Raw genomic sequence first — 11031 nt, forward strand, 5'->3', positions numbered from 1 at the left:
AAAGGGGTCCTAAGTATACACATGTATGTACTAAAGCTGAACATGGTCAAAAATACACCAGTGATCCGTCCTGGGGCAGCTTGCACAGGTGAGCACGCTAATAAATCATGGAGAAGAGCTGCCCGTCCCAACAGCATCCGATGCAAGACAAAAACATTGTGCAATGCTGAAAACATTCTCAATACTAACAAAAGAAATGGGCAAAATGAAGACGTTAACCTCCTCTTGCACAGTGAACATGTTATGGTCTTGTCCTGAGAAAAGCTTTCAATGCACCAAAAAAAGCATATTGGAAGATTTCAGTACTGTACTGGGGTAACATAAATAATGGCCAACACCAACAAAAACATACCAGTTAGGTCATAGCCACTGGGCCAGCCCCATGGGGTTGGTTACTGTTGGAAAGTGGGTTATTGGTAGGGGAGAATGTAGATCTACCACTGGCAAGAAGGCCACTAACATGGTAGGACTCAGCATAGGTCTTAGAAAATTATTCCTACGCTCAACCCTTGGTATCTTGGCTTCGAGCAGACAGGCTTAATTTCAGAGACAGGTATCTAAAGCGTTTAAAAACACAATTTCAGTAAATAATTAAGACAACACAAAATACAAATCCAACACCAATTTATAAAAATAGGTAATATTTGTATACTTTAAATGACACCAAAACGAATAAAAAACACTGTAGGGTACCGGAGATATGAATTTTTAAATAGTAGTCACTTTCTACTGCTAAGAAACCAACAGTGCCCCTTTTAGTTATTTCATTTTCTCTGACAGGGTCACACCATTAGAAATTGTTCTGGATAATCTCACCACTGTGTTGTGCTGCCTTCTCCAGCAGGTGGGGTCCAGTTATAACTCCTTCCTGAAGTTCTGCTTGCGGGTACCAAAGTATTCAACACACAATCCAAGGTTCTGGAATCTCCAAGAGGGTCCTTCAAAGTGCGAAACTTCAATTCCGCAATCCACTTGAACAAAACCCTTACAAATCCACTGGTACTCCAGGCTGGGAATTCTTTGTGGGGATTTCCAGGTGAACTCTGTTAACTCTGTTAACCTGTTTGCAGGGAGTCCACTCTTTAGTCCTTTTGAAGCAGGTTTGATCCACAGGGCTGTAATTTCCAATGGTGCAAAAAGTCCTGGCCTTTGGAAATGCACTTCAAAATCTTCAGCGCAGACAGACCCTTCTGATTCTCTTCAGTTTCAAGCAGCCGATCTGGAGTGCTCTGCCCCGCTCAGAAACTTTCTCTGGGTCATGCAGGAGGTCACTTCTGACCAATGGGAGCAGGTTAACTCCTCAAAGTTATGACCACATCCTGTAAAGTTTGTCATTTGTTTGCCCCAGAGTGCATCAAATCTTCCAAATCCATAATAGCGATTTACAGCAAGGCGGTAAGAGCTGGCTAAACACACCCCTAGGATGGCTAATTTACTTACTCTCCCCCCTGCATTTGCTCATACGTTCCTTAATCCTACCATCTGCCTGAGGTGGGAAGTTTAGAGCTGTAACTGACAATGGTCTCTGCTCTACCCTTTGAAGAGCATAGTTTACGACCCCTCCCCCTGGCCTGGCATTCCTATGGAACAGCACACTGCCCTGCCAGCAGAGCTGGTTAACCCCAGAAGCTCTTTATCACCTCTTCAAGGCAGCCTGGCTAATCCACGTAACTCTGAGCAATCAGGGCAGACCACTGGAAGGATGAATTTGAACCTACAAACAAGAAAGTCTTATAACTTCTTGTATGTACACTTAAGAAGAAATTCAACAATATATTGTTGGATTTATTAATACCATTCTGGGAAATCTTGGATTGGCACTTTTGTCCTATCAATAGTTATTAATCAATAACTTTCTACCACGTTACCCTATGTAACAGGGGATTTGCTATGGGAAAAAGGACTTGTGCGATTTTTCCAGCACCAGGACTTACAAAAACATGTTTATATGTACTTGCCTTATATTTACAGGACCCCACCCCATGTGCTACTAAGGGATACTTTAGGAGTTCTGAATCTGTATAATTATTGCAGATTCTCCCTTTACAATGCTCCTAGCATCAAAGTCGAATTTGAGCAGCTTTTTACCACAATGTGGGGAGTGAAATGCGAAATTTCTCTTTACCCAGGCATATAAAAAAACTCATTTTAAAAGGGTGTACCTTATAAATACCTATTTGGGACAGGTTGTTTTATAAATCTATTTGTCCTGTAAAACATTTTTTTTAATCCACTTGTCCCTTTGGGGCCACAGTGTGGCAACAAATTAGGTCAGAAATCTCATTATATATGAGCTCCGATAGCAGGCTGTCTGCCACGGCTCATATCATAGAAGGGTATCATAAAAAAGTTTTAATACTATCAATTCACTGACTTGGCCACCTCTCAACACATCTACATACTGGAGCTGGTGGTAGCGGCAAGCAAGTTTTAGCACCGATATGCCCTTTTGAGTCTGTGCAAACCTAATAACTTGCATGTTTTAGGGGCTTTCACCAGCACTTCTCTAATCTTTTTCCCTTAGAGACAAAAAGGCTGGAAATGTACTCCTGACAATGGCAGAAGTAAAAATTCTTCCGGGAATGGAGGAAAAGTGAACTTTCTAAATGCTCTGCAGATGGTCACTGAAGGAAATCTACACATGCATTTTTGCTTGCGCTAAAATTAGTTTACAAATATTTTATGGGAGTACCATTTCCAGGCCTACTTTAGTAAATTCATGAATGCCATAAATCTGCACTAATGCAAGGACAAATACCATGGGTGTACTTCTGTGACTTTCTTTAAGACAGATGTGCAGCTAGACCTTTATTTTTTATTAAAATTCCATCTATCGGCTGGATTCAACGTGAGCGACGGCATTCTACTGTCACAAAGAGCATATCGCCACACAGCATAGTTTTGTTCATTGCCAGGGTGTACTGTGGCAATGTGTGCCTTTTGAGACCAAAAATGTATTAGGGCAATATTTGCTATAAAGATGATGGCCTGGCAGGTCCCACAGCAATAAAGTTTTACAAAACCCATATCAAAACAAAAAACACCTCTGAATGACAATGTCAACCATATTGGCTTTGCCAACGCTTGCTTATTTTCCTGTTTCCCATCATCTTGATGAACCTAGTTATAATAATGTTCCGTTATCAATATTTTCGGAAATACTACCATGTATCAAATAATTTTATTAAACAATGCTTCAAAGAAATGGTACCTAAAATTTCACAGTAGTTTAGTGAAACATGTTTGTCCTAGATGTATTTTTGAAAGCATAGAATCAACCTTGCTTTCGAGCTTCTTCAAATATTTGCATCTAATCAGAGAACAGTCTGGGAGCATTGTATGCAGCCTCATATTAAACTTTGCAAATGTGTGTACACATTTTTATTATGGAACCACTGCTAGTAGTGCAATCAGAGCTTACATTTCAGTACAGTGTTCACCCTAATCATAAAGACTTTCCATTAAGGAACCTTAAATACTAGCATCATGGATGCAAATATTACCCTAACTACAGACAATGGCCTTACCAGATCCATAATGTGGTACTTTAAACTGGCAGATAAAGGGTTTGTGCTGCAGGGGGTAGTGCCTACTTGTCCCAAGGACAAAATCTGAAAACTTGTCCTTGACTCCACACAATAAGTTCTGGGCATTGGGCCATAGGAATTCCACACCCCTCGCTTGAAGGGTTATTCCAGTTATTCATGCTGGGTTGAAAAATGCTTCTGCCACATTCCGCACCTGATGAACTGTGTTCTCTCAGGGATAGAAGTGTTCTACCCATCATACCTGGAAGCCATGGAGTATTAAAATTCATTAATGGGAGGTCACTTAAAGCACCAAGAACAGGCGATTGCCAAGACATGGGGTCGATCCTTACAATCAAGACAACTAAGTCCCAAGTGGGTAAGTCTACTTTAGTCTACTTTGTGTTTCAGAAAGATTCACCCACTGGATGCAAAGATTTAGTCAGTGTTGGAGTAGGAAATACCCACTAACCAGACAAAAGTGAGAGCATTTTTAGGAGCCACTGGTTTATTCTAAGAATTCTGTAGCTGGTTCTGGTGCCATGGAAGCATGTTTGATAACGGTACCATCCAGAAAACAGCCCAAGAAGGTAATCTTGATTGTGGTGTGTCAGAGGGCTACTGAGGAAATAAAGAGAGCACTATGTGATGCACCTGTCCTGAAGGACAGACCAGGGTCATCCCTTTAGTATAGCCCAATGCCTCAGACAAGGAAAACTAAGCAGTGCTGGCTCAACTTGAGTGGCCTTTATTAGCTGGATGTTACCATCTCGGAAGCAGAACTAGGCAAAAGTGAAATGAAGGGATGTGCCACAGTGTAGCTTATGACGAGGTTTCAGCTCTTTTTGGTGCAAAGTTTTAGATTCACACAGATCACAAACCCTCATGTGGTTGATGGCCTACCTCAGCTAGGATTAGATGTCACAATGGATTATAAAGTGACAATGAATCATGGGAATGCAGATAGACTTCCCAGTTTGTTTTGTGGATAAGATGACCGGACTTTTCAGATAGTGGAGTACAGTTCACTGTCGTCTGATCAGAGAGGGGCATCTGTTAAAACAGGAATGTCCCCTCCTGGTCTACGGTTTTGGCCCCCAACATGTTGCATTTCCAAGGAGCTGCAATGTAGGGTCCTGCATCAGGGATGAGTCATGCAGAGATACTTCTGATGCAGGCTGTGTGGTCTGTTCTGCTTGGACCACAGCCAGGCTGGCAAAATGCCTTTAGGTCCACTTCCAAAGTACCGGGGCTGGGATGGCAATACATTTTTTTAAGGAGGTGGGGGACTAGAGGTGTCAAGACTAACAGTAAACAAAGTCCAGGTTTTAAGTTCAAAGTGGTTGAAGCCTTTTCTGTCCCTGAGGCTCTGATCAGGAGGCAGGACAACTAGCCCTTGGAGACACTAGTGTTCCTGGGTTTAAGTTGTGGGTCCAGTCACTTTCACTCCGGTAGCAGGGCAGAGTAGCAGTCCTTGCACGAGAGCAGCACAGCATTCCATCTGAGCCTTCTGCGGGTCCAGAAGTGCACTGTACAGTTGGGGGGGGGGAGAATCCAATATTTATACCGGGTTTGGATTTCCTGCCTCAAGCCTGTCTCGGGAAACAAAAGATTAGTGTTAGACTTTTTGGGAGTGTGTTCAGGCAGATCCTTTGTAATGTGCAAGTGTGGTAGGGGACAGCTCCTCCCCCTCATGTTAGAGATGGCCAATCTTGCAAAAACACCCATTCTGCCTTTGTCTCACTATCTGGGAGCAATAAACAAAGGATAAGTGCCAGCTACAGCTACTCATTTGGCCCAGGGTACAGGGACTAAATGGTTAAGACACGAAAATTTCTACTTTCTTTGGCAGGGGGTCGGGGGGTGGGTTTAGCATTTTCAGAATTAATCTGAAGTTACAATAAAAGGGAATATAAAATTACAATTCTATAGACAAAGTAAATATTTCAAACTGCTCCCAATTTAAACCATTAACGCCTTCGCTGTGGCAGACATTCTGCCAAGGTGCTGAAAAGATGACATGCGTGCGGTTTGGACAGCCCCCAGCCGACCGACGCATGGAAGGGGTTAAAGATAATGGGGTAACCCTGTGTCCCTCAGAACCTGGGTAAGTACATTATGAAAAATAAGTGGTTCTGTCTGGTATGCCAATTGCTTTGTTCAAGCTATTGAATACACTAAGAAATACAAGTCATAATCATAATTTCACAAAACACACCAAAAGAAACAACTTGATTTAGCAAAAATAAAGTTATTTACTTAGTATTTAGAGAACTGTAGATAATGGAGATGGCAGTCTGACAATAGACATAGCGAATATACAAGTGACTATGGTGTACAATGAGTGACTTGCGACGATACGTGACAAAGTGCTTTACAAGGGTGACATAAATGACATATGTGAAAAATACAAAGGGGTACTAATTAGTCAAGTCCATTCATAAATGCATAAATCCCCAACATTAGTGTTAGTTTCCTGTTCAACTCAGGGAGACTGCATGGACTAATGGCGACAGTAACGTTGACGTTTTGACCCTTGGCAATTGCGCAGCTTATTAGGCATCAGGGGCAGGTCTTCATCAGGACAGGGGGGAATGGATTGACAACTGCAGGCGGTGGATCCTAGTGAATAGGCATTCAACTTGAAACAAATTACGTAGAGGCGTCAGCCGACACCAATATTCACACCAGAGGGTTGTGGTCTGAAATAGAAATTAGACTAGTTCCCTTGAGACATTTACAGGATAAGCTAAAACTTAGCTTTAAAGCAACCAATGATAAAATCATGAACTAGTACAATTCTAAACATAAGGTACACATCAATTCATTAAAGTAACAGAAATAAAAACAGTTTACATTTATACATCATACAATTACGAAGAAACAATTAAAATTTCAACTAATAATACAATCTATTGTGACCTGCACAATGCAACAGACAGACAAAAATTTGTTGTAAAACATAAAAAAATTGTAAAATACAAGTGGTACATTCAATACTACAATTTCATCACTCCCTAGTTTTATGGCCACAAATTTGTATATCAACAGGGGAAGAGAGGACTTTAATTGTACAGGAGTTTGGCGTTGACGCGTTTCGGTGGTTCTGAAGCGAATATGTTCCACCTTTATCAAGACTAAGGTCCGATGTCTGCCTTGCTTCAGGGTCTGTATAATTCCCCGGTGTATTTCTGTGCGATGCAATAAGCTGATGGGTCTGTTCTCTACCACATTTTTAAGAAGTAAAATAGGATAAATTCCTGTATAATCTCTTCAGAATGTTGAATGATGGCACTTTATAGATTACGACGTTGTACAGATTAAAATGGTTCCTGAAGGGGATCAACCAAGTTCCATCTCTAAAATCGAGTGGAGAATCTTCTCCAATATGGAAAGAAGAACGTTTACGTTAGCGAGGTTTTGCTGGAAAATGATAAGCGCTTGACACGTCTTTCGAACCAGAACCCCCAGAAGCAGCGTGATTGATCCGCTTTAGGAGGGGAGATGGTATTCCCGCTCGAGGAAACTGCTAGAGTGCTCCACCTTAAAAATCAGCTTTACCTGACAGCGACTTCAACATTCTGAGGAGATTATACAGGAATTTATCCTATTTTACTTCTTAAAAACGTGGTAGAGAACAGACCCATCAGCTTATCGCATCGCACAGAAATACACCGGGGAATTGTACAGACCCTGAAACAAGACAGACATCGAACCTTAATCTTGATAAAGGTGGAACATATTCGCTTCAGAACCACCGAAACGCGTCGACGCCAAACTCCTGTACAATTCAAGTCCTCTCCTCCCCTGTTGATATACAAATTTGTGGCCATAAAACTAGGGAGTGATGAATTGTAGTATTAAATGCACCACTTGTATTTTACAATTTTTTATGTTTTACAACAAATTTGTCTGTCTGTTGCATTGTGCAGGTCACAATAGATTGTATTATTAGTTGAAATTTTAATTGTTTCTTCGTAATTGTATGATGTATAACTGTAAACTGTTTTTATTTCTGTTACTTTAAAAAATTGATGTGTACCTTATGTTTAGAATTGTATTAGTTCATGATTTTATCGTTGGTTGCTTTAAAGCCAAGTTTTAGCTTATCCTGTAAATGTCTCAAGGGAACTAGTCTAATTTCTGGGTCCACACCCCACTTCCCTTGACTAACTCAAGGGGTTCCTCTCTTTTCTTACAATGTGGTCTGAAATAGCCCAAAAATTCTATCTTCACCAGCCGGTTGAAGATAATAGTACTCCTAAAAGGAAGCCACCGAGGTGATCGTAGGCATTGAAAACAAGACATCCTCGTCGGCCGAAGTTCGATCAGTTCTGAATTGAAAGTCATCGCTAATTAAATGTAATAAGGTAACCCAAAGTTATCCAATGAGAGAGGTAGGTCTTACACAAGTGAAGAGTTTTTCACCACCAGGACACGTAAAAGTTAAAAAGTACATCTCCAATATGGGCGGTTTGAGGCCTACCCTATGGGTATACTGTATGCATTAAAAAGAAAGGTTTGGGCCTGGCAAAAAGGTTTATTTTGCCAGGTAAAAATAGCAGTTTTCAAACTGTACACAGGCTGCAATGGCAGGCCTGAGACACGGTTTTAAAGAGTATTTAAGCAGATGGCATGATAGATGATGCAGGCCAACTAGCAGCGTTTAATTTACAGGCACAGGGTACATGTAGTACCACTTTACTAGGGACTTGCAAGTAAAGTTAAAAGTGCCAATTTCGCCATATTTAAAGGAGACAGCACAAGCACTGAAGGTCTGGTTACCAGATGTAAAGTGTGCAGAGTCCTAAAAGCCAAGAGAAATGGGTTCAGAAAACAGGAGGGTGAAGGCAAAAAGTTAGAGGATGACCCTGCAGAGAGGGCCAAGTCCAACAGTGATGTAGAAGAGATAAGGTATGCATGTACATTTAAAATATGAAAAAAAAGAATGTAAAAATGAAAGTGAAAAATCAGGTGGATAGATGCATGACAAGAGCACGTCGGGATGCAATTCACAAGAAAACTCAACAAAGAGGACGCGATCACTAAGGAGAGCGTTATAAACACCATATCACTAAAATACATCATAGTGACAAGAAAATAACGAGTATTAGAACATTGGAATGTTGGGAGCTCCATTGAAAAAAAAAATGGAGTACTCTGGGCTTATAATGGCTGGTAGAAGCTCATACATACCCTGTAGTCCTTGGCAGCCTCGGCCACAGGCCGCACCTTGTGGTTCTCGTGCTGCTTGGAGGCCTGGCACTGGGCGCAGATGACCTCCTTGTCGTCCAGGCAGAAGAGCTTGGTCTCGTCCTGATGCAGGGGGCAGAGCGCATCGGTGCCCATTCGCGCCCGCTGGCGCTCCTCCTGGCGCAGCATCTGCACCAGGTTGTTGAGGGTGTGGTTGGTGCGCAGCGCCTCGAGGGATGCCACCTCCTGGCAGATGGGGCAGGCCTGGTCGGCGCGGTAGCCCCACGAGCGGCTCACGCAGTCCCGGCAGAAGTTGTGCCCGCACGGCAGGGTGACGGCGTCCTTGAAGGGGTCGTAGCAGATGGGGCACATCAACTCCTCCTTGAAGCTCGCGGAGGCGCTGGCGTCCGAGGCCATGGCGGGGCGAGATGGGGGCAGGAGGGGGGCCGAGGTACTGCAGCTCGGGGCAGAGGCACTCCTGCTCTTGGTAGAACGGGGTACCGCTGAAGTACTCCTGCTCTGGGCAAAAGTGGTAACAAGGGAGGTAGAAGTATTGCTGCTCTGGGTAGAGGGAGTTACCGCAGGGGCACTACTGGTCTGTGTAGAAGGCAGTACCAGAGAAGCACGGGTGGTCTGTGTAGAAGGCAGTACCAGAGAAGCACGGGTGGTCTGGGTAGAGGGTCTTGCTATAGGGACACCCCTGGTCTGGGTAGAAGGTACTAGAGAAGCAGGGGTGCTCTGGGTAGAGGGCGTAACCGCAGGGACACTCCTGGTCTGGGCAGAAGATGGGACCAGAGAAGCACGGTTGGTCTGGGTAGAGGGCGTTACCATAGGGACGCTCCTGGTCTGGGTAGAGGAAGGGACAATAGTAGCACGGGTGCTCTGGGTAGAGGGCGTTACCGCAGGGACGCTCCTGGTCTGGGCAGAGGAAGGGACAATAGTAGCACGGTTGGTCTGGGTAGAGGGAATTACCGCAGGGACGCTCCTGGTCTGGGCAGAAGATGGGACCAGAGAAGAACGGTTGGTCTGGGTAGAGGGCGTTACCGCAGGGACGCTCCTGGTCTGGGTAGAGGAAGGGACAATAGAAGCACGGGTGGTCTGGGTACAGGGAGTTACCACAGGGACAAGGACACTCCTGGTCTGAGTAGAAGGGACAATAGAAGCACGGGTGGTCTGGGTACAGGGAGTTACCACAGGGACAAGGACACTCCTGGTCTGGGTAGAAGGTACCAGAGAAGCACGGGTGCTCTGGGTAGAGGATGGTGCTGGAAGTGCTAAAGCACCAATATTGTTACTAGAAGGTGGTACGGGGGCATTTGCGGTCTGGGTAGAGGGGCGATCCAGAGAGTCAGCTGAATTATTGCTAAAGTCAGGACGGACAAGGGCGCTGGAGCGCGGAGTAGAGGGAGGCACCAGAGGGGCGGTGGCACGCTGGCTTCGACGAGAAGGGGTAGAGGGAGGAACCAGAGGGGCGGGGGCAGAGGTATTCTGGCTTTGGGGGGCAGGAGGAACCAGAGGGGCAGTGGCACGCTGGCTTCGACGAGAAGGGGTAGAGGGAGGAACCAGAGGGGCGGGGGCAGAGGTATTCTGGCTTTGGGGAGCAGGGGCAGGAGGAACCAGAGGGGCAGTGGCACGCTGGCTTCGACGAGAAGGGGTAGAGGGGGGAACCAGAGGGGCTGGTGCACTATGGACAGAGGGGGCAAGAACGTGGGCAGAGGTACTCTGGCTTTGGGGAGCAAGAGGCACCGGAGAGGCAGTGACACGCTGGCTTCGACGAGAAGGGGTAGAGGGAGGAACCAGACGGGCGGTGGCGCTCTGGGTCGATGGGGCAAGATTAACCAGAGGGTCACCGGGCCTCTGGCTTTGTGGAGGAGAGGAAGGCGCACCCTGGGTCAAGCGAGGTCCCGGAGGGGCTGGTGCGCCCTGGGTCGAGAGTGTACCCGTAAGGGCCAGGGCACTCCTACTCCGTGTACGCGGGGGGCTGCCCAGCGCTGCCTCTCTCTTCCTTCTCCTAACAGTAGAAGTAACAGAGGCGGGGGCCGGAGCACTCGCGCTCCGGGCAGTGGGGACCAGCAGAGGAGCAGCGGGGCCCGGGGTAGGGGCCACTGGGGCACCCGCGCCGTCCGCGCCCTGCAGAGCTGCACGGGCCCGATTCCTGCCGCCTCTCTCGGTGGCGTCGGAGCCCAGGCGGGGCCCGCGGGCCGACCGCCCCTGAAGAGTCGGAGTCCGGCTCTGCTGTGACTCACGGGCCCTCCGCATAATATAAAACCACGCTAATAACATACGAGTCGAGGCCTTACACACTCATTAA

The 11031-nt window shown here is 45.6% G+C and overlaps 1 protein-coding gene across 2 annotated transcripts in view; it reads right to left on the reverse strand.

Annotated features, from left to right (window-relative positions):
• The window catches only part of TRIM35 (tripartite motif containing 35), a 333014-nt gene extending 322248 nt beyond the window's left edge, over positions 1–10766 (reverse strand). For both annotated transcript variants that reach the window (XM_086925495.1, XM_086925494.1), the window contains exon 1: positions 8724–10766. In XM_086925495.1, coding sequence (XP_086781621.1) covers positions 8724–9551 — 828 coding nt within the window. In that variant the 5' untranslated portion in view covers positions 9552–10766. The remainder of the gene's footprint in view (positions 1–8723) is intronic.
• Between the last annotated feature and the right edge of the window lie 265 nt (positions 10767–11031).

The sequence above is a fragment of the Lissotriton vulgaris genome, chromosome 6 (assembly GCF_964263255.1).
Source record: "Lissotriton vulgaris chromosome 6, aLisVul1.2, whole genome shotgun sequence".
Classification (NCBI taxonomy): domain Eukaryota; kingdom Metazoa; phylum Chordata; class Amphibia; order Caudata; family Salamandridae; genus Lissotriton; species Lissotriton vulgaris.